Here is a 25,906-nt window from a genome sequence, read left to right on the forward strand (position 1 = left end):
CAAGAGACAGTCACAGAGTCAGCTGAAACTTAGACAAATGAAATGGAATGAGGGAAAAGTGAAGATGGTTTCAGGGAAAGGCAACAAAACATGTAAAAACTCAGCCCTAGTCCTCAGGAGCCTGAAGCAAGAGGACTAATACAAGTCCAAGGTCAGCCTGGGCTACAGAGTGAGGCTCTGTCTCCAAGACCCAAAAGAAGCAAAGCAAAACAACAACCAAAACCTCCAGAGGTTATAACATATATGAAATGGTCAAACAATTTTTTTTTTAATTAAAGTAAAAACATACCTTCAGAGGCTAGAAAGATGAAGGAAGTCTTAGATTTTTTTTCAACTTTGACTCAAGCATTAGGCCTTAGAAAGGCTTACAGAGATCTTGCTAGGTCAGAAAGAGCCCCACTGAATGGTCAATGTTAAATTTTCTTTTGAATTCATGGGGAAGGGACTTGAAAGAGTCTAAACATATGAAGGATATGATTTGATTTTAAAAGATATAGACTGGCCAGATGTGGTGGCACATACCTTTAATCTCAAAGCCTGCCTGGGCTACATAGTGAGACCTTGTCGAAGAGAGAGAGAGAGAGAGAGAGAGAGAGAGAGAGAGAGAGAGAGAGACAGGCTATAACTTGAGTTTCTACTTTGACCTAGATCCTTCATTTAAGTAAGTTACAAAAGTGCAAACTCATTGAGAGAAAGATGTCTTGAATTAGGGAAGAACTGAGATTTAATTTTTCACGTTCTCTAGGATATTCAAGCAATGCTGTCTTATAATCAGCTGAATATCTATCTGGGCCAGGAGAAATGTCCGGATTTGAGATTTAAACTCTTTTAGAGAAATCAGCAAAGAACTGATCATTGAAGCCATGGAAGCAAATGAAATATTGAAGGAAAAACCAGAGAATATGCAAGGGAAGACAAGAGAGCTCGGACCAAAGCTTGCAAGACTACTAGGATAAGAAGGAACCCAAAAAAGAAAGAGGAGAAAAATAAGCATAGTGATATGTCATTGTGAAGTAATTTCAGGAGGAGGGAGAGGTCACTGGTGCTACCCAAATGCTACCCAAAACCCAAGTAGGATGACCTCTAAAAATATTTTTTGGGGTTTAGTAACATATACTTATACCTTGATAAGAAAACAGTTTGGAAGAAGCAGTGAAGGTGAGTTGGAACAAGGTTAAAGATAAGTGGGAGGTAGGAAATGGGACAGTTGACTATGAGCAAGTCTTGAGTCATTTGTAGAAAGAAAAGAGAGATAACTTCTGGTGATTGTTTTTAGATGGGAGAAGATACCTGAGTGTATAAAACCAAAAGAAAAGGAACATGGAACACATTCAGAGGCTTGGTGGTAAGAATTCAAAACCTCTTCTCTGATGCTTTCTCTTTTTACTCCGTGTAGTAAGATGGTGGTGGTGGGGCTATCTGCTAAGTACTAGGGGGCAATTCAAGATATTAGGAAGACTAGATTTCATTTGGCCACTGTGGGTGAGAGTTAACTAGGGAATGGGGGAAAACGGAAAAGAAAGTTGACTAGTAATAGGGAGCTAGGTTAGTTCTGAGGGACTTGTAGAAGCTGGGAAATGAGGGTTTATTATAACAAATCTGGAAAAATTGTAGTATTACCTATTAGTGTTCATCTGTCTGGGCACAAGCATGGTGGGGGGCCGGGGGGGGGTTGGCAAACAGTTGCACTGATTCTGGATTGGGTTGCTGCCAGCTAGATAATGGACACAACAGGAAACTGAGGCTAAAAGAGTGGAAAAGTAAAGGACCATGAGATCTGGTCTGAGAAAATGAGTAGCCAAGGATCACTATGAGCCAAGCCTAGCTTAACTCTGGAATATGTAGAAAGGCTTCTGGGAAAGAGTGATGGGAGAGCGGAAGAAGACATGAGATGTAACGGAAGGGTTTAGGAATTTGAGCCCAGGGACTTGCCTCTGTGGGACCAGGGAAAGATGGGAAGGAAAGCTGAAGGGAAGTTCAAGGCCAGCAGAAGGAGGGCCTTAAGCTCCTAGCAGCTAGAGGTGAAACTGGCCCTAGCGAGGGGGCGTGGCCAAGCTCAAATCCCTACGAGGGGGCGGGACTCCAGTAACTAGGTCCCAGCGCTGCGGTGGCTGCGGCTGTCTCTGCAACGGCTCGGGCCTCCCCATCCTCCAGTTCCCAGGCTCTTCCTGCCCGCCGCGGTGGAAACCCAGGCCAAAGGCGGAGAAGCCCGGTCCAGCCCGTTCTTCTGCCCGCGCCTCTGGAGCATCGTCCTGAAGGACTGCCCGAAGGCAAGCCTCGCAGCCAGAGAGCGCCGCGCACACGCGCGCCTCCGGGCCACGGCCATCCTCTCTTCCCTCCTTCCTCTCCTCTCTCTCCTCCCCTCTCCTCCCCCTCTCTCCCCCCAGACTCTGCTGCGGCGGGAGGAAGAACCCTTCCAGACCAGCCCAGAGAACCCAGATCGGTTCTCATTCCGGGAGAAAGGAGAGACCCCCCGCGCTGAGATCCCTCTAGCTTCTCGCCCCCGGCCACGGAAGTGACTGGCTGTCTATCAGGAGAGCCCGCGCCTAGCGCAGCCCCCCGACCCTCGCCCAACCGCTGCCGCATAGACAGCGTTTCCCAGCGGGCCCCCGGCCCCGCCGAGCCCACTCCCCGCTTGGGGCCAGGGCCGGCGATGCCTGGCGCGGCAACGGCGGTGGCCGCGGCTGCTGCTGCTGCTGCCGCCACGGCTGCGAGCCGGAGCCCGGGTCGGGGGCTCGAGTCTCCGCAGTGGGGCTGAGCCCGCAGCCCCGCCCCCCGAGCCCGAGGCCGCTGCTCTGCCGGGCGCCGGGCCTTCTCCGCCCGCTCCTCCGCCCCAGGAACTGGAGCCAAGCGGGGAGCCCGGGCCCCGCGCCCAGGCCCGGACCATGCATGGCCACCGAGTCCCGGGGGGGCCTGGGCCTTCGGATCCCGAACGCTCGGCGGCAAACACCCCTGGCGCCGCTCCGCTGGCCTGTGCCGACTCGGACCCTGGAGCCTTGGAACCCGGACTGCCGGTGCGCAGGGGCTCAGGCTCGGCTCTTGGAGGCCCTTTGGATCCTCAGTTTGTGGGACCCTCGGACGCCAGCCTGGGAGCTCCCCCAAGCTCCCGGGTCTTGCCCTGCGGCCCTAGTCCACAGCACCACCGGGCCCTGCGCTTCTCCTACCACCTGGAGGGATCGCAGCCTCGGCCTGGTGAGTGATCCAGCCGGCATGGGAACCTGGGCCACGGGCCTGGTACTGGGAACGGGTTCTTGTTCCAGGGCTTGGGGCTAACCCTAGCCCCTAGAGTCCTCTCAAACCCTATTCCTCCCCCTCCCCGCAGCCTTCCTTCCAGTCCTTTCAGGCTTTGCCCCTTGCTCTTCTCTGTCCCTTGTGCTCTCAACCCTTAAGACTCTGTTCTCTTCTAACTGCTGAGGGTAACAGGAGAGGAAGCACTCCAAGAAAAGGGGGCAGTATTTCAAGGCAACAATGGGGATGTGGTTGGGAGAATACGAGAAAAGAAGTCTCCCATTAGTGAAGTGCTTACATTTGTGCATGGCACTGAACTGGGTACTTTTACAAGGATTCTTGTTTCAGCTTCAGGAGCCATCTGTGAAGTGGATCTCATCAGCCACATTTTTAGGGGTGCAGACTGAGTCTCTGAGAAGTAACTTGTCCAAGGTCACACTGCCATTATGGTGCCTGGATTCAAAACTAGATAGGAGTCCCAAATATGTGGTCTTTCTGCTTCCCTAAACTGAAGCTGGAGAGTAATACCAAGCTTTCTACTTATGTGATCTCCCACTATACTATTCAGTAGCCTTGAAGTCTGAGCAAAAGAGAGATGGTGGGCTGATCCTAGATTGTGCTCTTCCTAGGTGTGTGTGGCCATAGTACAAGGAGATAGGAAGGAGTAGGAGGTTCTGATCAGAGAGAAAGGTGGGGAGGAGCCTGGAGGAAAGGCTGAAGGGGCTGCTAGGTAGGAAGAGAGCAAAAAGGTCAGAAAGGAGAGCTGCAGGGCCCACAGATTGTTTGGAAAGATAATCAGGGTGGTTGCTTGGGTTTGCAGTGGTGGAACAACTCTAGGTCAGACTGGGGCCACAGACTTGAATTACCCTTTTTCATAGCCCTGAGTATCTGAGCAGTGTAGCAGAGCCTCTAGGATATTCTCACATTGGACTTGTGTCTAGGAGCCTTGAAGGAAGAATAGTGCATATTGCCCAATCTTTGCTGGGACTGAAGGAGGTGGTGAGCTTCTAGCCACTTCCAGGGCTCATATCTCACCTTCTGAAGATCACTACAACTGTGGCTAGGCACCTGGTGTTAGTAACAGTTAGCGAAGTGTAAACTATGGACACAACGTGTCTCTCACTGAGACTGTTCTTTGAATAGTTATGGAACCTCTGGGAGATTTCAGTCACATACCCTCCCCCTTGTGTCCTGGAGATAGGCAGCTGACAACCCTTTAATACCCTGCCCTGCTTGTTGCTTCTGCTGGCTTCCCAAACTCCCCTGGACACATGCTGTGTAGAGAGGGCTCCTCATACAGCTTACTTTATTTTGACTCCTCCCTTCAGTTATCCAGACAGCCACAACTCTCCCACTGCAGAGCTTTTGCATTTGCTTCGCCTTCTGCCTGCTAGCTCTTCCCTCAGCCTTCCACCTGGCTTCCTCCTCATCTTTCTGGTCTCAGCTCAAATGTCCCCTCTGAGAGACCTTCCCTGACCACTTTTAAGTAAGGGCCTCTTTGAATCTCCATCCCAGCTGCCACTGTGTGTCTGTCCTTACATTTAATACAGTCTGAAAGTACCTTCTTATTTGCATCTACTTGTTGATTGCTGCTCTTTTGCCGCTAGAATGGGAGCTCCTTGAGGGCAGGGGGGTTGTGTCCGATTCGCTCTATATTGTAAACCTAAGGGACTAGTGCAGTGCCTAACATATATATGGTAGGTACTCAGTAAATCCTTGTTCAACAAATGTGTGAATAGATGGTAAGAGAACACACAGTAGGACCTCTGTAACTATTGCCTAAGAGGACACCGAGTTCCTACCCAGCAAATACTCTTGGTCTGGGAGTCAGGTCTTGACCCTTGGCCTCTGCCCTTTCTAGTCAACATGGGGTTGATAATTGAGCTTGCTTTTCTATCCCATGAGTTCTTGCAAATTCCAAAGCAGAATACCCTTCCTAAACCATTCCTCTCTTCTCCCCAAATCAAGTGTTTTCAGGATCCTTTTCCCCAGTTGAGTCCTTGTGTCTATAACAGCAATAAGGGTGTCTTTAATTTTATACCTATTTTAGTTTTTTTTTTTATTGTTTTTTTCTGTTTGTTTGTTTTTCAGGACAGGGTTTCTCAGTATAGCCTTGGCTGCCCTGGACTCACTCTGTAGACCAGACTGGCCTCAAACTTACAGTAATCCACCTGCCTATGTTTCCCTGAGTGCTGGGATTAAAGGTGCTCACAAACACACCTGGATTTTTTGTTTGTTTGTTCTTCACAACAGGGTTTTTCTATGTAACCCTGGTGGCCCTGGAACTCAGAGATCTGCCTGCCTCTGTCTCAGAGTGCTGGAATTAAAGGCATGTGCCACCACTGCCCCAGTGGGAGGGGTTTTTTTTAATTTTAATCAAAAATAAAGATTAGGAATAGAAATGATGTCAGAGAAACACTTGGTCTCCCATCTAACCATTCCTGACTTACTCACTGTGTGACCCTGGATGAATGGCTTCTGTTCTCTATACCCCAGTTTCCCTCATCCAGAAAATGATATCTGGGAGTCTGTAAGGTTCTTGTTTGCAAAGCCCTCAGCAACTAAGGACTTAAAAAAATATGAAGAGGGAAAACCCTTCTGAAGAAGAGGCAGAGGAATTTCCTCAAGTCCTGACAAGGTGGGCACTGAGCCATGTGATTCACAGTAGCTTGGGCTATGAGTGGTGCGCCTCCCCCTCTGCACAGCCTGCTCAGGGGTAGGCACAAGTGACTTGCTTCTCTCTTCACAGGACTTGCCTATAATTGCCTCCAATTGGGCAGGGTTGGTGGTTGGAGGGAGATCAAGAAAGGGGGATAGAGAGACACACAGAGAGATCCATAGAGAGAGAGACATAGACCTGAACCTCAGTTAAAGGGTTGTAGAAACCCTAAGATGTGCTAAGATGTTTGTGTATGTGCCTGTTGACTCCCTCCATCAGACTACAGGGACTTTTATTGAGTCACCAGCTTTATGTCCCAGTGGCACATCCCAGAGCAGCAGGGGGTGGGTGGTATGAAAATAAAATATTTTATCCATGTGAAGTGCTCTGGATTACTTCCTGGGCCTTTCTTTTTGTTATTTTGTCTAGTTCCTGATGGAAAGTGTTATGCTCATTTTCTAGGCTGATAAAACCCAAGATTTCCTTGGGTCACTGGGATATGACCCAGTGAGATACCAGATTGGGTTTGGAGAGGGTTAGCAAAAGGATTCCAAGTGTAATCTTATTCATAGGTATGTGGGAGAATCTACTGTAGTCCTCAAAGCTGAGGCCTAGAATATCTACCCACAAGCTTGGGGCCTGACTGCTAGCTCAGCCAAAGGAGCTGGACTTGATGTTAGAGCCATTTTGCATGAGATAAACAGCCAATGAAAGTAGCAAAAGGTGATGGATAGTGCTTTCTAACTTGGTTGCATCTTCAGAGACTCAAAGAGTTAAGCTTAAGCTGCAGAAGTTGCTAGACACTGGCTGCTCCTGGGTCTTCTGATCTCAGTGAGCATCAGAATCCGTTGTTGACCTTGAAGAATAGATGTCATTCTCAGACTCCGCGAGAGACTTGGAGTTACATAGTCCAGGGATTTGGCTTCAAAAAAGATTCCCAGACAAGGGACAGGTGTAGTATTGTACACCTTTAACCCCAGGCAGAGGCAGGAGGATGTCTGAGTTCCAGGCCAGCCAGGGCTACATAGTAAGACCCTTTCTCAACAACAAGAACATCCGCAACAAAGATTCCCAGATGATTTTGATGCATAGCCTAGGGTAGAAGCCAGGCCCATTTTTTCCCCCAATTGAGTCAGTGAGACCCAGAAACTCAGTGGTTCAGTCATGTTCCTTTAGTGAGTGAGCACTGGTCTCCTTCTCTGAAGGCTTCTTCCCAGAATCATATATGAATCTCCTTCAACTTACTCCAGCCAGAAGAGAAGCCTGGCATGTAAGAAAGTAAGTTAATCTCTTACACTCCCACCAAAACAAAACAAAACAAACAAACAAACAAAAAACCGACACTGGTTGCTTCAGTTTACCTTTCTTCCCTGCTTTTGTGAATGGATACCATTTGACTGCTTTAAGTTAGAAGGCAGTGACAACTCTGGAATTCTAGGCATAGGAAATCTGGTGTCAATGATGCCCAATGCAAGGCCCCATTCTTTCTCAAGGGAAGGGACTAAGGCTTATAGACCTAGAGAACATGAGGTCAGTTCAACAAAAAGGTGTGGTGTCAGCAAAGATGTGCAAACATTGATAGGGAGTGCCTGATGCTACTGGGAAGGGTTGAGGAGTAAGGCTAGCAAAAAGACTTTGTCCTGAGGGCAAGCAGGAACCATCAAGAGCTTATTCACAGGGAAATGATGTGCTTGGTTGCTAGTGTTTGAGAGCTCTCATAGGTACACATGGAGAATGCATGGAAGGGCTTTAAAGAGTGGAAGTGAGTGGAGGGGAAAAACACATGGGTGTCATATATTTTGTGAGGTAATGGTAGCTCAGGCTGAAGTTGTAGCAGGTGGATTGGAAGAACATTTAAGTGCCAACATGGACAAGCCTTATAATGGCTGTAGAGGTCAAAGAAGAAGGGAGAATCCAGGATGGGTAGTTTTCTCAAACTAACTTTAGTGACCAAGTGGGTGATAGTGGAGCCATCTCCATAAGAGAAGGAGATCTGCTTCTTTAGGGGAAAGTGATGAATTCTGCTTGAGATTCGCTGAGTTTGAGAGGCCTGGGAGGATATCAAGGTAGTGATAGTCACCAGACATTTGGATTTAGGATTATAAATCTCTAGCAAGATTTCTATGTGAGAGATGCTCAGGAGTGCTCACCACCAACATGGACTGTATGTAGACCACAAGGTTACTCTATGGAGAGTGTGTGCTTCTGAGGAGCCATTGCTGAGGTCAGCAGAGCTATATTCTAAATAAGTCTCTTTGTGTGTGGCAGCTTTGAACATTTGCATGGGGCTGAGGCCTACCTATTTCACATACATTGAGGAGAGCTAGATTTTGCAAAGAACGCCTAAAAGGCAAATCACATATAAACAAACAAACATTTGTGTGGCCCTTTTCCTTGTTTTTTATGGTAAGGGTATTTGAGAGGTTCGAGAGCGCCCCCCACCACCACTATGGAAAACATTGTGGTCCCAGGATAGGAACAGTGATGATCAAGGTGGTGAGGTTTGCAGGATTTTTGGTGAGCCTGGTAAGTTTGGGAAACCTCTCAGATTCAGTTCCTAGTCAGCTGGAGCCTTTCAAACAATGCAGTGTAAAAGGCTGGGTAGGTGGGTAGAAGGGCTTCTCCATGTTAAAGGAATTGAGAGTTTCAAATGTAGATGTTTGGCACCTCCACTCAGTCCTTTCAAATGTCCTGTCCAAAAAGGGCCCAGCTAGGGCTCCCTCCTCCCTCAGGAGTGACAGCTAACAGTACCCTACACAGAAATAAGCAGTGGCTTTCTGCAGCCAGTTAGCTAAATGCCTTAGGCAGATGTGGTGCTGGCCAGACGCTGGCTGGGTGGGGCTAGGACCTGTCTGGAATGAGGGCAGGAAGCATAGCCTGTCATTGACTAGCCACTTGGATTTAAATTCCTTAATGCAGAGAGAACAGATACTCTTGGAGTCACAACTCCAGCCCTTTGGGACTCTGGTGTCCAGTTGCTTGAACTTGAAAGGCATTATACCCACAGAATACTCGGAGACAAGGTTATAGGGAGTCCAGTGAAGGACCCTCAGCCTGGATCTGTCCCCAAGCCTCATTCCCACCTCAGGGCTTTAGCTTCCCCATTTCTAATATTGCTTTACCCATCTCCCTGGCATATAGTATGACAACTGTAAGTCCTTTGTGAACCTGGAAGAGACAAAGTTGGGGAAGAAGGCTGTTTTGTTAACATGCCTATTGAGTGCCTACAGTGTGCTTAGCTGTGCAGTAGATGAAACGTATCCCTGCCCTCATGGAGCTCACATCTAGCATGAAAGATACACTGCAAGTCACTCCCAGCGCAGATGTGGCAGGGGCCCATGGAGAGGAGGCAGATCACACATTGATGTTCAGGCTTGAAGGGCAAATGGATGTCCAGAGGTGAGGAGATGTGGAAAAGCACTTCAGGCTACGGGAACGACATGTGCCAAAGCCTCAGGTGGAAGAAAGCACTTTCGAGGAATAGACAAGAAGCCATTGTGGCTCAAGGATGGGTGTGGGGCAGTGTTCATGAGCTTAGGGCTTTCTTGTTCTATTCTCTGGAATTTGGAGGTCACCCCAAGGCTAGGGTAAGCCTGGCTGACCCTTAGAGAGGTTCCTGAGGATGGAGGGAAGCAGTTAGAATCTGGAAGTAGATATTGTATGGACTCTAGGGCTACTAAAGGGCCCTGTGCGCAGGACTTGGATATTGGTTGGTTGTGTGAGTTAAGGTCTAGAAAAGTGGTGGAGAAAGGCCAGTCTGTAACTTGGACAGCTTGGGTGATTGGAGGTTCTTGCTGTTCCTGGGGCGGGGAAGGCAAGAGGAGAAGCTAACAAGAGGCTGGGGTAGGGATGTTTATTATTTTTAGGATACACTGTGTCTGAGGAGCCCCCCCATAATACACGTAGAACAGTGTGTACCTGGCACCACCTGGGCTTCCAGAGTAAGGACAGACTGGTGAGGTCACAGGTGTGTAGCTGAAGCTGCCAGGAGACAGTGAACTCTGCTGCTGTCTTTTTCCTTTCAGTTGTCTGCTCCACTTCCTGTGTTGTGCTTCACAATGGCCCTGAAAGGGAAAGGGTTAAGTCACTGAGCAAAAGTCTTCTCTGGAAAGTGGGAAAGGCGGGACTGGCAGAGCTGGCCCCTGGGAGCTGCAGCTGGCATAGAAGCCCTTCTGCTAGCCCATAAGGCCAGCTCTGCTGCTGCAGCCGCCCACGCTGCCCTTGCTTTCACCTTCCAGGCTTCCCCTCCAGCTTCTTTCTGGCTCCCCTAGTCTGGGCCTCCCTACCTAATACATTCCAGGTGGAGGTGCAGCCCCTCTCACACTGCAGGGCAGCAGGGGAGGGGTTTAGGGAAGGTGAAAGTCTCTTTTACTATGCATCTTTTAGGATGAGTTTCCCAATCTCTGGGACTGTTTCTCTCTCTGGAAAATTCCTTCAGGGATCTTTCCACAAATGTCTCTGGCAGAGATGGGGAGAGGCCCCCTCCCAGACCCTCCTTGCCTTGCAAAGTTTCGTGTGGTCTTGCTACTCTGTGCCTCAGTTTTCTTATCTATAAAATGCCTTGTAATTCCCACCTCTTAAGGCTATTGAAAGGATGAAATGTCACCAACAAAGCCCAGAGGCCCATTGTAGCTACGCTCAACAGATGGCCCTAGCCTGCCATTTTGCCTTGTGGCCTGCATCCCTCAGTGATTTCCACGCCTCATGCCAAACAACATGTCTGCATCTCCATTCAGACTGGTCCCATTTTCTTTTATATCTATCTGTGTGTCTGAAAGGTTTTCTACCTTTTGATTCCCTGTCTTTGTCCTAGAATCTTTTTTTTTAATTTAATTAAATTTTTATTTTTTATATTAGTTACAGTTTATTCACTTTGTATCCCACCTGTTAGCCCCCTCCCTCATAGAAACTTTTTTTTAAATTGTGGATTGTTTGTTTTTTGAGACAGGGTTTCATGTGATCCAGGCTGCCCTTAAATTCACTATGTAGTTGAGACTGGCCTTGAACCCTTGGTCCTTCTGCCCGTTTCTCAAGTGCTAGGATTACTGCCATGTACCACCATGTCTAGCTTTCTAAAAAAGGTCTTTTCCTCACATAATTCCTCTTGTGTATGCAGTTCTCAGATTTGACAGACTTCCAATGGATAGGAGGGTGGATACATGGGTTTTGGGGGGACAACCCTGGGGTCAAGACAGGGGTCAAAGGGATCATCCCTCTAGTGGCTTTGTACTCATTGGGAAAGTAATTGTAGCCAGCGTGGCAGCCCAAGTGCTGGGTAATTACTGTCCCCAGTGCTCCCAGCTACAGCTCCACTCCCTTTCCTTCCTGTCCTCTGATGTCCCCAGCTCCTCCCAGGGGTGGAGCTACCACCCCCTGTCCTTTTATGGCTGCTGGTCCAGAGAAGACTAGAGGGGGTGGCCAGCCCTCCATAGCAATCAAGCAGATGGAAGAAGGATGAGCCATTTGTTAGGTGGCAGTGTTGTGTATACACACACACAAACACTGTGTGTGTCCTCTTGGTAGTCTTTATCCCCATGGGTTGTTTTGTGTCTTCTTAGTTTTTCTGTATGCTTGTGTGTGAATTTGCCTGTGTGTCTGTATATATCAATGTATATCAACTGTTTGTGTGCTGTCGATTATGTCATTTGGCTCAGTTTTAGCCCTGGAAGTTTCTAGTTGCTTCTCTGTGTGTGTCTGCTTTGTTTCTCTGTTTCTGTCACTATGCTTCCCATAAGTTACTGTTCTAATAGTGCTGGCTAGGGTAGCAGAAAGGGGTGCCTACCTGCATCTTTTGGCATTTCCTGCCAGTTCTGACTACTCTGGAACTCTCTTACAAACCCGGCACACTCTGTCCTTTAATCCTATGCTTCATCTACATGCCTTCCCAGAGACTTACACTTTTGTCCACTGTGCTTTCCTCGTCTGTAGGACCATCCTGAGTCTTATCTATGTATGAAATAAAAACACACCCTATTCTGGACAGCTCAACTTAAAGCCCTCTCCTTAAGAATGTTGTCTTTTTCCTCCTTCCAAATATGATTTCTTCTCCAACTCGGCAGATTGACGAGGAACATGCTATATGATTACACATAGACACCCCTAGGCTCCAACCACAGCTCAGTTGTTCTAGCTGTGGCTCCTCAAGTCAGTTATTTTGCTGATTTATGCCTCACTTTCATTTCCTTCATTTCCTCCTTCCTTCCATTCTACCTTCCTTTAATTTAATTTTTTTTTTTTAAATTGAGACATGGTCTCACTATGTATCCCTGGCTGGCCTGGAACTAGTTGTATAGACCAGGCTGGTCTCTAACTCACTGAGATCTGCCTGCCTCTTCCTCTCTAACTGCTGGGATTAAAGGCTTGTGCCACCACACCTCTACCTGTTTCTTTATGTATAGAATGGCACTAATAGCTCACAGAGGTATCAGGAGCATGCCACAGGAGAGTGTCACCACAATGCCTGGCGTAGAATAGATGCTTAATATACAGTTGAATTTCCATATCATCCATATCACCCATTAAAAAGTAACAGCCTAGTGAGGGTATGTGTATGGCTTCAATGTTAGTATGTTTGCCTAGTGTGCTTGCTTAGCATGTACAAAGCCCTGGGTTGGACTCCCCAGCACCACATACATACATTCACTGGTGCATATTTGTAATCCTAGAACTCTGGAGGTGGAGGCAAAAGAGTCACTATGATTCCAAGGCCAGAGAGGACTACATTGCGAGTTCCAGGCTAGCCTAGGCTACAAAGTGTGACCTTCCCAGAAAAACAGGAGGAGAAGGAGGTAGAGGCTGAGGAGGCTGCTGCTGCCAGTGCAGGCATGTACTCTGTAGATGGAGACAGAGAGATACGTTTAAGGCCGTCCTGTACTACATAGGGAGTTTGAAGTCAATCTAGGCTTAGAGACCCTATTAAAAAAAAAATAAAGACAGCTTAAGTTCTGGAGAATTCTACATATTATTCAGTCTTCAAAGGCATATTTCAATCCAGGGACTGCCTGACAAATATATGAAATAGCTTCCTTGACATAGTAGGTCTAGAAGTGGCAGGGATCTTTCAAGGCTGGGACAAAGGGCCTGCCTCCAAGGCTGCTGCCTAAAGGCCAGGGCATTATCAGTATAGGACTAGCAAGGTGTTTCAGTGGGTATAGATACTTGTCACAAAAGCCTGTGGACCTCACTCAACAAAGTTGGCCTCTCAATTTTTTTGTTTTAATTGGCCTGATAAGTCTTTTTTTTTTTTTTTTTTTTTTTTTTTTTTAAGACGGGGTTTCTCTGTATAGCCCTGGCTGCCTTAGAACTCTCTCTGTAAACCAGGCTGCCCGCAAACACAGAGATCTGCCTCTCTCTGCTGCTCCTGTGCTTGGATTAAAGGTGTGCACCATCCTGCCCAACATGGCCTACTCACTTTTCACATTAGGTGGTTCCACATAAGACTTGAAATATTGGAAGATCTTAAACACAGACAGTGCCCCTGTGAGGTAACAACTGGATGGAGGGGATAGATTTTGTCTTTAGTCTAAGTGAGGCATGTGTTCTGTAGTTTAACTAATTCCAACTCTTCCCTGCTACTTTATCCTGTTACATGCTACGGAAAGCTCCTCACTTCACGCAGGTCCTCACTGCACACTTTACAGAAACATCCACCCTTTAAAAAAAAAAAGTTCCTCTGTTTTATGGACAAGCTTTCTTCATTAGTCCTTCAGTTACTAGCGGGCTATCTGCTTGACAATGGCTTTCTGTAGAACTCTCCTCACAGGATATCTCTGCTCTTGGAAGAAATCTCTTCTCTTTTACAGAATTGCTTCCTTTTACAGAGGCACCTTAAACAAAACAAACAAATGAAAAACAGAAACAAAAACCCAAGGAGATGGGAGTGGGAAGATCAGGAGTTCAAGTTTGTTCTAAAGTTTGAGACCAGCCTGGGCTACTGCGACCCTGTTTGAAAAAAATAAAGAAATAAACAAAAAGTTGAAGGAGGGCTATAGTTCACACCACTAAACCCAGTACTTGGGAGGTTGAGTTTAAATCTGCCTGGGCTACAGAGTGAGTTCTAAACCAGCCTGGGCTATATAATGAGACCCTGTCTCATAAAAACAAACCCAAAGTAAACTCAAAGTAAAAACCTTTTTCAGACACCTGTTTTGCAGGAGGACACAGTCTTTAGGAAGTACCTTGCATGCTAGATGGCTCCCACTTTCTAAAAGTGTCTTTGCACTGCTGAAAGTACCCCATTTTTTTTGCTGAACCCTTCTAGTCAGAAGACTAGTAGACTTCAGAGAAGGAGCTGATGGATACCTCTTGGGGTTCCTGTAATGAACGCATTTCATAGGGCTCTGTGCTTACATTTAGAAGGGACATCTGCTAGACCAAGCAAGGTCTGGGTATGGTGTTACCCTGACAGTGGACTGAGACAGTGAAGTTGACGCTCACTCATGTTCAGGAGGCAGGCGGGGAGAGTGGGGGAAGCTCTGCCCTTCTCCCCACTCCTCCTCCAATCTGAGTGACTCTCCTCCTTCCTCTGCAGACCTGGTTTCCCAAAGATTGCTTTTCTTTATTCTGTTGTTTTTCATTTCCACTCTCTCTCTTCTGTGTTGCCACCATAGAAATTTCAGCTGTCCCCAGGCAGTACCCTCTTAGCTGGGAAAGAAAAAGTTTGAGGAATTAGTAAGAGATGTTTGTAATATCCTTGAGGAGACCTGACTGCTGGGCTGTGTTTTGTTCTCACTAGTTCTCAGCAGGTTCTCACAACGAACAGCACATGTGTGTTTGTCCCCAGTTTGCAAATGGGAAAATGAGTCCAGAGCCATGGAGCTGTTTGCCCCAGGTTATCAGAGAGTTAACAGCCAAGGCCCAGTGTGCAGCTCTAATAGTTGTCTTGAGATTAAGCCAAGGCTACAGCTGGGAGAAGGGAGACAGGATGCTGCTGGCCAGGGAAGGAGGGAGAGCTGGCAGCCGAACTTTCCAGAAAGAGATTCCGGAGAAGCAGGGTCAGGTTCCAGTAAGAATGGGCCAGAGGAGGAGTCTTTGTCTTCAAATTTAACTAGAAGCTGAACCTGCTCTGCCATATAAACCTAGAAATATGTCATGAGAGCACCTGCTAAACAGGCACATGACCAAAGCAGAAACAATATTTTGAGTAATTTTGCTATTTCTTTCTGTTCTTTGAGAATTTCATACAATGTATTTTGATCGTTTTTACCTCTCTCCCGTGATTCCTCCCAGATTCACTCCCTTTCCCTACCCACCCAACTTCATGTCTTTTTTTTTTTAACCCCATCAGGTCCAATTTGTGCTGCCCATGTATGCATGAATATGTGGCCTTTCACTGGTTGATCTACCAGTGGCTGCTTCTAAAACAAAACGGACTGTCCATCTCCCAGCAGCTATCAAATTGCTAATAGCTATTCATCTGGGATGGGACTTGAGAATTTGTGCCCACCTCTCCTCTCCACGGATGGGATTTTGTCTGACTTGATCTTGTGCGTGCTGTCACAACTACTGTGAGTTCATACCTTATGACTAGATTAAGTCAAACTCATGACAGTCTTGCTTTCAGTCTCCCAATTACCAGGACTTTAGGCATAAACTGCTGTTCTTGTCTCCCATGGAAAACCCACTGCCTTAGCCTCTTATAGATTTCCTGACCACTACGGGTATTCCAAATGGAACACACATACCTGAAGATTCAGTGCTAACACTCAGAAGTGAGAGAGAACATTCAACATTTGTCTTTCTGGTTCTGGGTTATCTCACTCAGAATGATTGTTTTTAGCTCTATTCACCTACCTATAAATTTCATAATTTCATTTTTCTTTTTGGTTTTTTGAGACAAGGTTTCTCTGTTTTAGCCCTGGCTAACTTGGAACTTATTATGTAGACTGGGCTGGACTTAAATTCAGAGGTTCACCTGCCTCTGCCTCCTGAGTGCTAGGATTAAATGCGTGCACCACCACTGCCCAGCTACCAATTTTATTTTTTTTTTAGCAGCTGAATAATACTTCATTGTGTGAATTACATTTTCTTTATCCATGCATCAATTTGTGGACATCTAGGCTACTTCCATTTCCTGGCTATTGTGAATAGAGGAGCAATGAGCATGAACAAGCGGGTGCTACTATAGTAAGGCATAGAATCCTTTGGGTATATGTCTGGGAGTGATATAGTTAGAACATGTGTTATCTGTTTCTAGGTTTTTGAGGAACTGCCATACTGATTTTCATATTGGTCTCACCAGTTTGCCCTCCTACCAATAAGTGTTCCCTGTTCCCCAGATCTCTGCCAGCAGATGAGGATCCAGCTTCATTCTTCTACATCTGTATATCCATTTTGATGAGTCTATCTTTTCTCCAGGGTTGTTGGCCCCTTTACCAAAAGTTCATGTAGCTGTAGGAATGTGGGTTTGTATGTAGGTTATTACTTCTATTCCATTAATTAGTGTGTCTGTTTTTATACCAGTACCACACTGTTTTTATTATTGTTATTACTGTACTTCTGTAGTACAATCTGAAGGGTAAGGTCAATATTGCTATTTCTTGAGCTAGAGCTCCACGGTAAAGCTCTTGCCTAGTGTGTGCTGGGTTATAGCACTATAACACACACACACACACACACACACACACACACACACACACACACACAAACACCATTGCCCTTATAGCCAGCTGAGGGCTTAGGGGTTGTAGAGGTAAAGTAGGAGAGTGTGTACCCCACTTTCACAGTTGAGCCTGGGAGTATTTGGGCACTCCTAGGATGCTCAGAGGATGCTTCCTGCCATTGCTAAGAGATGTGGGAGTACAGTAGTAGTTGTGCTGTGCATAGTGTGCCGAACACAGTGCATACGGATGGAATACATGGGGAGACTCTGTCGTTCTCTTCAGGTCCTATTGGGCTGTGCACAATTGGCATGAGGTATGGGGTTTATAGGATTTATGATGACTCTGTGTATGTGAGAAACAGTGGGGACTCTGGTAGATCCGGAGGTGGAAGGAGCAGTGCTGGTAGAGAACCTTCATGGGGGTGTGGATGAGGGATATGTGTGTCAGCAAATGTTTTAAATTAATTATCAACCATAAGAAAAACAGTCGCAGAAAACCAATTTAGGATCTAGGTGGGTGGGATGGATGGGGAAGTAGGAAGAACTGTGGTTTTTAGAAAGGAGGAAGTGAGCCCTAGTCTAGCCGCTCCCCTGAGGGCAGGGATGAGATTTTTCTCAGTCTCTGCACAGAGTCTAGGACAGTTAGCTTAACTAAACTGAGGGAAGCCCAAGAATTCAGAAGGGCCATAAAGGGTCCCAGAGAACCAGTAAAGATGTTTACATTTTCCCATGGGTAGAAGGGAAAGTTCTTCTGCTGGTAAGTTGTGTGATCTGTCTTTCTATAAGAAGATTCAAAGAGAAAGAGCAAGCCCTGCGGCAAAGGGAGTCACTGAAGGAAAACAGGAGACACTGGGAAGAAGGGGTCTACAGAAGTAGGAGACAAGGATCTTGGATCTTTTCCTCCTCAGTGGGACCTCAGTTTGCCCGTATCTATACTCCTGAACTGAACCTCTGCTGTCCTGTGTGCAGGGTTGAGAGTATCCTTTTTACTATCCACACTATTTTCTCTAATACCATGACACTTTATTGTCCTTTGTGGCTTTCCCTTGGAGAGCAGGGTTAGGAAAAGAACTCAGGCCAGAAGCAGTCTACCTGAGTCAGATAGTACCTTGTTGTGTCACTGTGGGCTACTCACCAAGTCTTTCTTTGTGTTCATCTCCGCACAAGAAACTGGACAGAAAATCCCGGCCTCTCTCATTTGGGACTCTAGGGTATCCCTGAGTCTGAATATCATTCAACTAGTCTATTCTATAGGACTGTTTACAAGGAAACAGAGAATAGAGAGGCAGCCTGTGCAGCTCCCATGAGTGAGTCAGGTGTGTATGGATAGGGCAGAATGGTCCAGAGCAGAGCCATGGAGAATGGAAGGCCACCACACTCTGAGAAGCAGCAGGGAGGAAGCACCACAAAAGCCCTGCTGCCTACCTGCTGGCCTGGTGGGAATGACTTGCCCAAGGCAGCTCACCTGCTTTGAGGTGTTAAGGGCTGGGCAGCGGATGGAGAACCCTTGGGACCCTGGGACCTGTCTATGCCTCTGGAGGTCTGCAAGTCAGTGTGTTTGCTTGTTTACCAGCTCTCTGGCCATCATCATTACTTTCTCTGGCCATGTGTCTTTGCAACTGTGTCTACACCTGTGCCACCCTCCAGGTGATTCATGCTCCTCAACCCTATGCCCAGAGAGAGGACAGGGCAGGGCTAGCCAAGGTAAGCTAGCTGCTGAGCTGGCCAGGATAAGCAGCGTGACTGGGTCAGAAGTGAAGAGAAGAACATCCTTGCTACACAGGTTAGGCCCTCCCTACTCAGGTGGGAAAGCACAGGAGGAAATGTCACCTGAAGCCAGGTACAAAGTGGAAGAAACCCACTGGGACCAGGGTCTAGAGCACACATTCCCTCAGGCTGGGGAGGGTCCTTGACTACCTGGCCAGTCCGTAGCAAGGATAAGGTCAAGGTCAGGAGCTCAGGGAAGCTGCTCTAGAACCCCTAGAGACCCATAATCCCCTACAATTCTTTCTGCCCGTGTCACATTGTAAGCAAGGGCATGGATGTCTCACTGTGTGAAGACAGAATCTTATACTTTGTCTAGAACAGGAAGAGACAAGTGTCTTGTGTCTGTGTTTGTGTGTCTCCCTGAGTTAAGACCCTCAGATACCATGGACATGTTTGTTGCAAGAATGTGACATAGTAAATTAGGAAATGTGTCTGATTTGTGTTCATGTTTCTGGGTATGTAATGGCTTATGACGTTAAGCTGTTTTGCTGTTGTGTGTGTTTTTTTTCCTGACCTTGTATAATGGACCCTATGTGGCTGTGATCTTTGTTTGTAACTATGTTTATAGGCATTCAAAGGCACATTGATGATGTATATGAAGCTCCATGATTCTGTAATGTAAATGACACAATACCTTTGTAACTTGGTGGAACTGTGCTTGAATAATATATAGTGGTATATAAGGTTATATGATGGCATGTGGTAAGTGATTTTTGTGTGAGATGAGAGAACTGCCATTTGTCTTGGGTATATGTCTTTGTGACTGTGCTTGATTTTATTTGTTGTTGTATTTGTTTGTTTGAGGTAGTTTCTTTGTGTAACAACTCTGACTAGCCTGGCCTAGAACTCACAGAGTTCCATCTGCCTCTGGCTTTGCCTCCCAAGGGTTGGGATTAAAGGCATGTGCTACACTCACCTCACTGTGTTTGACCTTACTATTGATGGTTCCAGTGATGTGAAATTGTAGCTGGGGTTCTCCGAAGTTGTGTGTGCCCAGGCTTTCAGGAGGCTGGGGTCATATTTGGATGTTTGAGTTTATGTGACCTGGCAGTTGTGTGAAGCACTGTAAATTCCATGTGTTTTGTAAAATAGTGGACCCATTTGTGATTGTCCACTTATGAGATTGTGACATAGGGTAAAAGCCTTGAGATGAGATGCCATGTAGCTGTGGCACAGTGTAACTCATGGCTCAGTGTAACTTATGCTATGTGCTAGTTGTATCTGTGGAACCTCTTGTTTGTTTGTCTTCAATTGGGTTTTCAGTTCATAGCCTTGGCTGGCCTTGAACTCATCATCCTTCTGCTTTAGCTTTCCAAGTGCTGGGCTCATAGATATGTGCTACTGTGCCTGGTGTTCCAGGAGTCCTTGGCTAGTGCTCACTCCCTTGTCCTCACACCTTCTCCCTACACAGTGCTTCTCATGGCCCTCTTCACCACAGGAAAGTTGAGTACCTCTTCATTCTGGAATCCAAGACTTTCTCATTCCTCTCTAGCCCTACCTGACTTCTCTGTTATCATCTCCACAGCCTCCTACCCAGCCACAACCACACAAGTCCAGTCCTGCACTCTTTTGCTTGAGACATATTAATTGTGTGTGTATGTGTGTGGGGGGGTGTCAATCATTGTTCCCCCAGTCTAAATCTTTCCTTGTAAGTGTGATCATCATATTTTCTAGGGCCCCAAACAAGTAGGCTTAGGGATCCTCTGTTAAAGAAAGGGAAAGGATGAAAAGGATTCCCCTTTTTCTGAATTTGCTACTTGTTGCTTTAAAGCTGTTCTTGTATCTGCATTCTGGATGCTGGTGGTGGAGGGGTTGGGGTGAGGTGGATGTGGAAGTAGAAGAAGGTAAAACAAATTGGTAAATACTGGGATTTTGGCCAGGCACAGTGGCACATGCCTGTAATTCCAGTACTCTGGAAAGCAGAGGCAAGCAAATGTCTGTGAGTTCAAGGTAAGCCTGGTCTACAAAGCAAGTCTAGGACAGCCAAGGCTACACAGAGAAACCCTGTCTCAAAGAACCAAGAAAAAAGGAAAAAAAAAAGACACAGATTTTAAGAAGAAAAATGTTTACTTAAAAAATATGGTTTCAACAGTGTGTGTAAATATGCATGGAGTGGGACCAGAACATAGGCCTTGCAAATGCTAAACAGGCATTCCATCCCTAAGCTAACTCCATAGTTCCTGGTTTCATCATTTTAAAGACACTTATCTGTACAAAATTGTACACAAGAAAATTCAGATATTCTCAGGGGTTTTAGAAATGGCATAAAGGTCGGGCACAGTAGGGCATGCTTGTAATCCCAGCACTCAGGGAGGCAGAGGCAAGGTGGATCTTTGTGAGTTTGAGGCCAGCCTGGTCTACAAAGTGAGTCCACAACACAGCCAAGGCTACACAGAGAAACCCTGTCTCGAAAAACCAATCAATCAATAAAAGAAAGGGGATAAAGAAGACAGGAACAGTAGTTTATGCCTAAAATCCTGGTAATTGGGAGGCTGAAAAAGATTGTCAAGAGTTTGAGTCTAGTCTGGTTTATAGAATGAGACCTTGTCTCAAAAACAAAAATAAAGTAATTAATAGAATGAAGGATGGCCATATAAATGAGAGCTACAAGTATGTACACAAACTTTAGGATATTCACTTTTATCCTCAACCTGGTTCAGTTCCAGAGTTTGGTTTAAGTCCTGAACTATCCACTGACATGGGGACTGGAGAGATGGCTCAGAGGTTAAGAGCAATGGATGCTTTTCCAAAGGTCCTGAGTTCAATTCCCAGCAACCACATGATGGCTCATAATCATCTATAACTAACCACTGACATGCATGGAATCAATATGCTAATCACAGAAAAATATTACTGCTTGATGAAAATAGCCAGTCTCCACCTTGGGCCTGGTTCTTTGTCTAGGCCTGAGAGAAAAACTTCCTGGCAGAACAGTGTGGCCAATACAGGGCTCAGAGGAGCCTAGCCCTAGATACCTGCTAAGATATGCAACTTCCTATTCTCCCTTGGGGTAAAATCAGTTACTTCACGTCTAGTTTCTGCCTCTGCCTTTCTACAGGGCTGCACCAGGGAAACCGGATCCTGGTGAAAAGTTTGTCCCTTGACCCTGGCCAGAGCCTTGAGCCTCATCCAGAAGGCCCTCAACGGCTTCGTTCAGATCCAGGCCCTCCCACTGAAATCCCTGGCCCCCGTCCTTCACCGCTGAAGCGGGCACCAGGCCCAAAGCCACAGGGTAAGTGCTTCCATTACGATCAGCGAAATGGACCAGAGAGGTGTTCAAAATGAAAGGAGAAATTGATGGGTGGCAGAAGAATATACCTTTAGTTCAAGGGGCAGTGAGTGATGCCTATTTAACAGGCGGAAAGGTGTTGCCTGTGGCTAATATAGCCGACCGGTTTCACCTCACTCCTGCTCTGTGCCTACCTTAGGACAAAAAAAAAAAAAAAAAAAAAAAAAAAAAGCATGGTATTACATGCCAATAACCCCCAGCACTCAAGAGATGGAAACAGGATGATTGCTGCACATTTAAGGTCAGTCAGGGCTATGTTATTAGTAAAACAAGACCACGTCAAAAGACCAACCAACCAAAACAAAATTGGCAGGGATGTAGCTTAATGGAAAAGTGTTTGCCAGGCATACACACAAGGCCGTGGGTTTGATCTCTAACACAGAAAAGAAAAATTCTGGCATTTGTGAAATTAGGTTTATCCTGGCCATGATAACCACCCACAAATCCAGCTCTGTAATCTCTCTCCTCTCTTCCCCATCCACCACTCCAGTTCCCCCAAAGCCCAGCTATCTGCAGATGCCCCGGATGCTTCCTCCACCTGAGCCCATTCCTCCACCACCATCGCGCCCTCTGCCTGCAGACCCTAGAGTGGCCAAGGGTCTTGCGCCAAGAGCTGAGGCAAGCACCAGTTCTGCAGCAGTGTCTTCATTGATTGAGAAGTTTGAAAGGTAAGTCTGGTCCCTATCAGACCCTGTGAGATGAGGGTGGATCCGGGACAGGAAGGGACAGTTATAGAAGAGGCCTCTTGGTTGAGCTCATCCCCTGCCTCCATGTGTGTCTACCACTTATCTCAGAGAGCCTGTGATTGTCGCCTTGGATAGGCCAGCCCCAGAGCCAACCATGTGGCCACAGCCACACCCACAGCCAACAGCATCCCAGCTCCCTGATGGTGAGGCTTCTCGCTGCCTGTTCCTGCTGGCTCCTGGACCCCGGGATGGTGAGAAGGTGCCTAACCGGGACAGCGGCATTGACAGCATCAGCTCGCCATCCAACAGTGAAGAGACCTGCTTCGTCAGTGATGACGGACCCCCCAGCCACAGTCTCTGTCCTGGGCCCTCTGCCCTGGCTAGTATGCCAGTTGCTTTGGCCGAACCCCACCGGCCTGGCTCCCAGGAAGTTGACAGTGACCTGGAAGAGGAAGATGAGGAGGAGGAAGAAGAGGAGGAAAAGGAAAGAGAAATCCCAGTGCCCCCGCTGGAGAGACAGGAGTCTGTGGAGGTACTGACCTATGTTACCCAAGAGGCAGGACCATGCTGAGAAAGCAGGAGCCTGGCTTTTATACTTTTTCTTCACGCAGCTTGGTATTTCTCAAAACAGGGCATTGCTTCCATTTAGTCTCCTTAGCATCCCTTCGTTTCTAGTATGGAGCACCAGTAGCAAAACCCTATTCCTCTCCCAAATGACTGTGACCACCCAAATGGCATGAATGCCTTACTCTAAATGCCCATTAGGAAGCTGGTTCCATTTTCATCAGAGAACCACTAACGGGCAGGGCTTTTTCATGACCCAGTAGCTCTGTGACATTGGGGTTGTCGCTTCCCTTTCTACTCCCTACTACAAGAGTCAATTGTATTTATGACTTGTATTTATGACTTCTCAGCAACTGGAGAGGTACACAGAGACAGAACCTCAAAGGGGCCTGAGGTTCTAGGTGGTTAAGAACTCTTTCCATGCCCTGTCTACCTAGCATTTCTTCAGAAGGAATTCTTGCACTCAAGTAAGGCCTGAGCTAGAATACCTGCTTTGCCAGAACCAAGTACAAATGTAGGGACTGAGGCCAGGGAGTACTGAGATGATAGGATATTCAGCAAGTGTGTAGCCTGCAAACAAGAAAGTGAGCCCACAGGCATCATCTTAGACATTTTTATACTTCTGTGCTTTTCTCACACCCCACACACTCAGCAAGCCTTTGCTGACAGTGAACTGAATGACTGAATAAATAGTTGATATTTAGAGACTGTAACCTGCAGGCTGTTCTGTTTTTATTTATAGGAAATCTTTTAGGGTTGGGAGTGTAGGCAAGTGTAAAGCACTTGCCTAGCATGCATGGAGCTGCAAATTTAATCCCCAACATTACAAAAATTAAATTAATAAACTAAATTAAAATGTATGAAATTGCCTCTATTATAAATGGACATAGGCCCTATTATTATATTTTTTAATAATGGGGATTCTTTTTCTTTTTTTTTCGAGGCAGGGTTTCTTTGTGTGTAGCCTTGCCTGTCCTGAACTCGCTTTGTAGACCAGGCTAGCCTCGAACTCACAGAGATCCATCTGCTTCTGCCTCCCAGTGCTGGGATTACAGGTGTGTGCCATCATGCATGGTGGGGATTTTTAAATACAGAAATAATTAGGCAACTTATGAATACTAGTGAATGGTAGATTTGATTTGAATCCAGGAAGCTGGACTTCCCAGTTCTCATCTTTCTTTTTTTGTGATAGGAAAATATTTATACTTCATTATCTTTTTAAAGGATTCAGTAGTACACGGCATCAGTGTTTGTTTGGAAATACGATGAAAGCCATTTTTGGCAGGAATATGGTTGAAGTCTTTCCAGAATGTATTTTTTTTTCTTTAGTGGAACAACACCCAGTCCTCATCTTTAACCATCAAACTAAGCTCAGTGACTAGAGAAAGAAAACGAATGGGTACGTGAGTGTCTGCATGAGGGAGTTTATATCTTCAGAATTGAAGGACACGTTTTACAAGTGATGCAGCTTCAGGAAGCTTTATGAATCAGATCAGGGTCATTTGAGAGTAGAACTATGGTTAGAGCAGCATGTGCACTCTCTTAGGGGTGACAGGCACGGTAGCATTGCCTATAGTCCAGTTACTGGGGAACCTGATGTAGGAAGATCACCTCAGTCCAAGAGTTTGAGGCCACTCTGAGAAATATAGCAATACCTGATAAGTGAGTGGGAGAAGGGAAGGGATGGAGGAAAGAAAAATGGATAGAAGGAGCCGGGATTAGGGTAGAGATGTATTAAGGGTCACTTCTCCTTTCCAGCTGACTGTGCAGCAGAAGGTGTTCCATATTGCCAATGAGCTCCTGCAAACCGAGAAGGCCTATGTTTCCAGGCTCCATCTCTTGGATCAGGTGAATGACCTCTCTGGGGTCCCAGGACCCTACGATGTGGTAGGTTGGTTCCACAGAGGAAATCATAGGGCCTGAGCCTAATTCAACCGTTAGGACCTGAATCCAGAAATGGTAAGATCTCCAGCTGACCTCAAAGCCAGATGTGATTATGTTCAGAAGTGTACTCTTCACTCCTGACTCTTAACGTGTGTACCAGCCCTGTGATTGTGACTGACACTTCTGACTCCCCCTCCTCTTGGACTTCATGCTAACTCTTGACTCTTGTCTTGACCATGCATCCACTAGAATCTCTGAGGGTGGGGACCTTTATTTGTTTTGTCACAGTTCCATCCTAGCCTAAAAATAAAGGAATCTAATTCGAACCTTCCCTCTGAACCCGAATCTGCTTCTAACCTTGCTTCAGATCCTAACTTGGAATCCTCATTCCAGTTCCTAACTCCAGGTCCTAATCTTGATGACCTGTAGTTCTCACCATTTCCATTCTCAGTCTCAAGACCAGTACTGATCTGTGAGATCCACAGGGTAGTCCACAAATACTCCCCTTACTTGCAGGCTGCCCTCTCCTCACCTAAGCTCTAGTTTCAGTTGGGCTGAGCACACCCGCCTTGCTCCACAGGTATTCTGTGCCCGGTTGCTGGAAGAAGCTCGGAACCGCAGTTCCTTTCCTGCTGATGTTGTCCACGGCATCTTCTCAAACATCTGTTCTATCTATTGCTTCCACCAGCAGTTCCTGCTGCCTGAGCTAGAGAAGCGCATGGAGGAATGGTGAGAGGCCTCAGAGCCAGTCTGCTTATTCTGGCAGCAACTTAACATGCCAAGCCCCAATGAATACATAGGATTTCGTTCTTGTCATGGAAATGGAGCTCAGTGGGTTAATTTTTGCCTAGAATATGTAAGGCCCTGGATTCCCTAGCATCATAAAAAATAACTTCATTTTTACCTGCCTTCTTCTCTTCTGCAAAAAATAAGGCCCAACCTCTGCATTTAGCCCCTCCCAATTTAATCTGGAACACAGATCAGGACCTAGAATGTTATAACAGAATAGCAGAGCCCTTGAGAGTATGAAAAGGCTCATGAGATGGCTCAGTTGGTAGATATGCTTGTAGCTAGCTACCTGAATTCAATCCCTGGAATCCACGGAAAGATGGAAGGAATAGCTGGACGTTGGTGTTGCACCCCTTTAATACCATCATTTGGGAGGCAGAGGTAGGCAGATCTCAAGGCCAACATGGTCTACACAGCGAGTTCCAGGAGAGCCAAAGCTA

The 25,906-nt window shown here is 46.6% G+C and overlaps 1 protein-coding gene across 1 annotated transcript in view; it reads left to right on the top strand.

The window, feature by feature from the left end:
* The first annotated feature begins 2,055 nt into the window (after positions 1-2,055).
* Positions 2,056-25,906, top strand: part of Fgd1 (FYVE, RhoGEF and PH domain containing 1) — a 43,341-nt gene continuing 19,490 nt past the window's right edge. Inside the window, exons 1-6 of the mRNA XM_021663781.2 lie at positions 2,056-3,192; positions 21,313-21,486; positions 22,034-22,211; positions 22,338-22,761; positions 24,552-24,641; positions 25,258-25,406. Of these exons, the coding sequence (XP_021519456.1) occupies positions 2,886-3,192; positions 21,313-21,486; positions 22,034-22,211; positions 22,338-22,761; positions 24,552-24,641; positions 25,258-25,406 (1,322 nt within the window). The 5' untranslated portion in view covers positions 2,056-2,885. The remainder of the gene's footprint in view (positions 3,193-21,312; positions 21,487-22,033; positions 22,212-22,337; positions 22,762-24,551; positions 24,642-25,257; positions 25,407-25,906) is intronic.

The sequence above is a fragment of the Meriones unguiculatus genome, chromosome X, assembly GCF_030254825.1.
Source record: "Meriones unguiculatus strain TT.TT164.6M chromosome X, Bangor_MerUng_6.1, whole genome shotgun sequence".
Taxonomy (NCBI): domain Eukaryota; kingdom Metazoa; phylum Chordata; class Mammalia; order Rodentia; family Muridae; genus Meriones; species Meriones unguiculatus.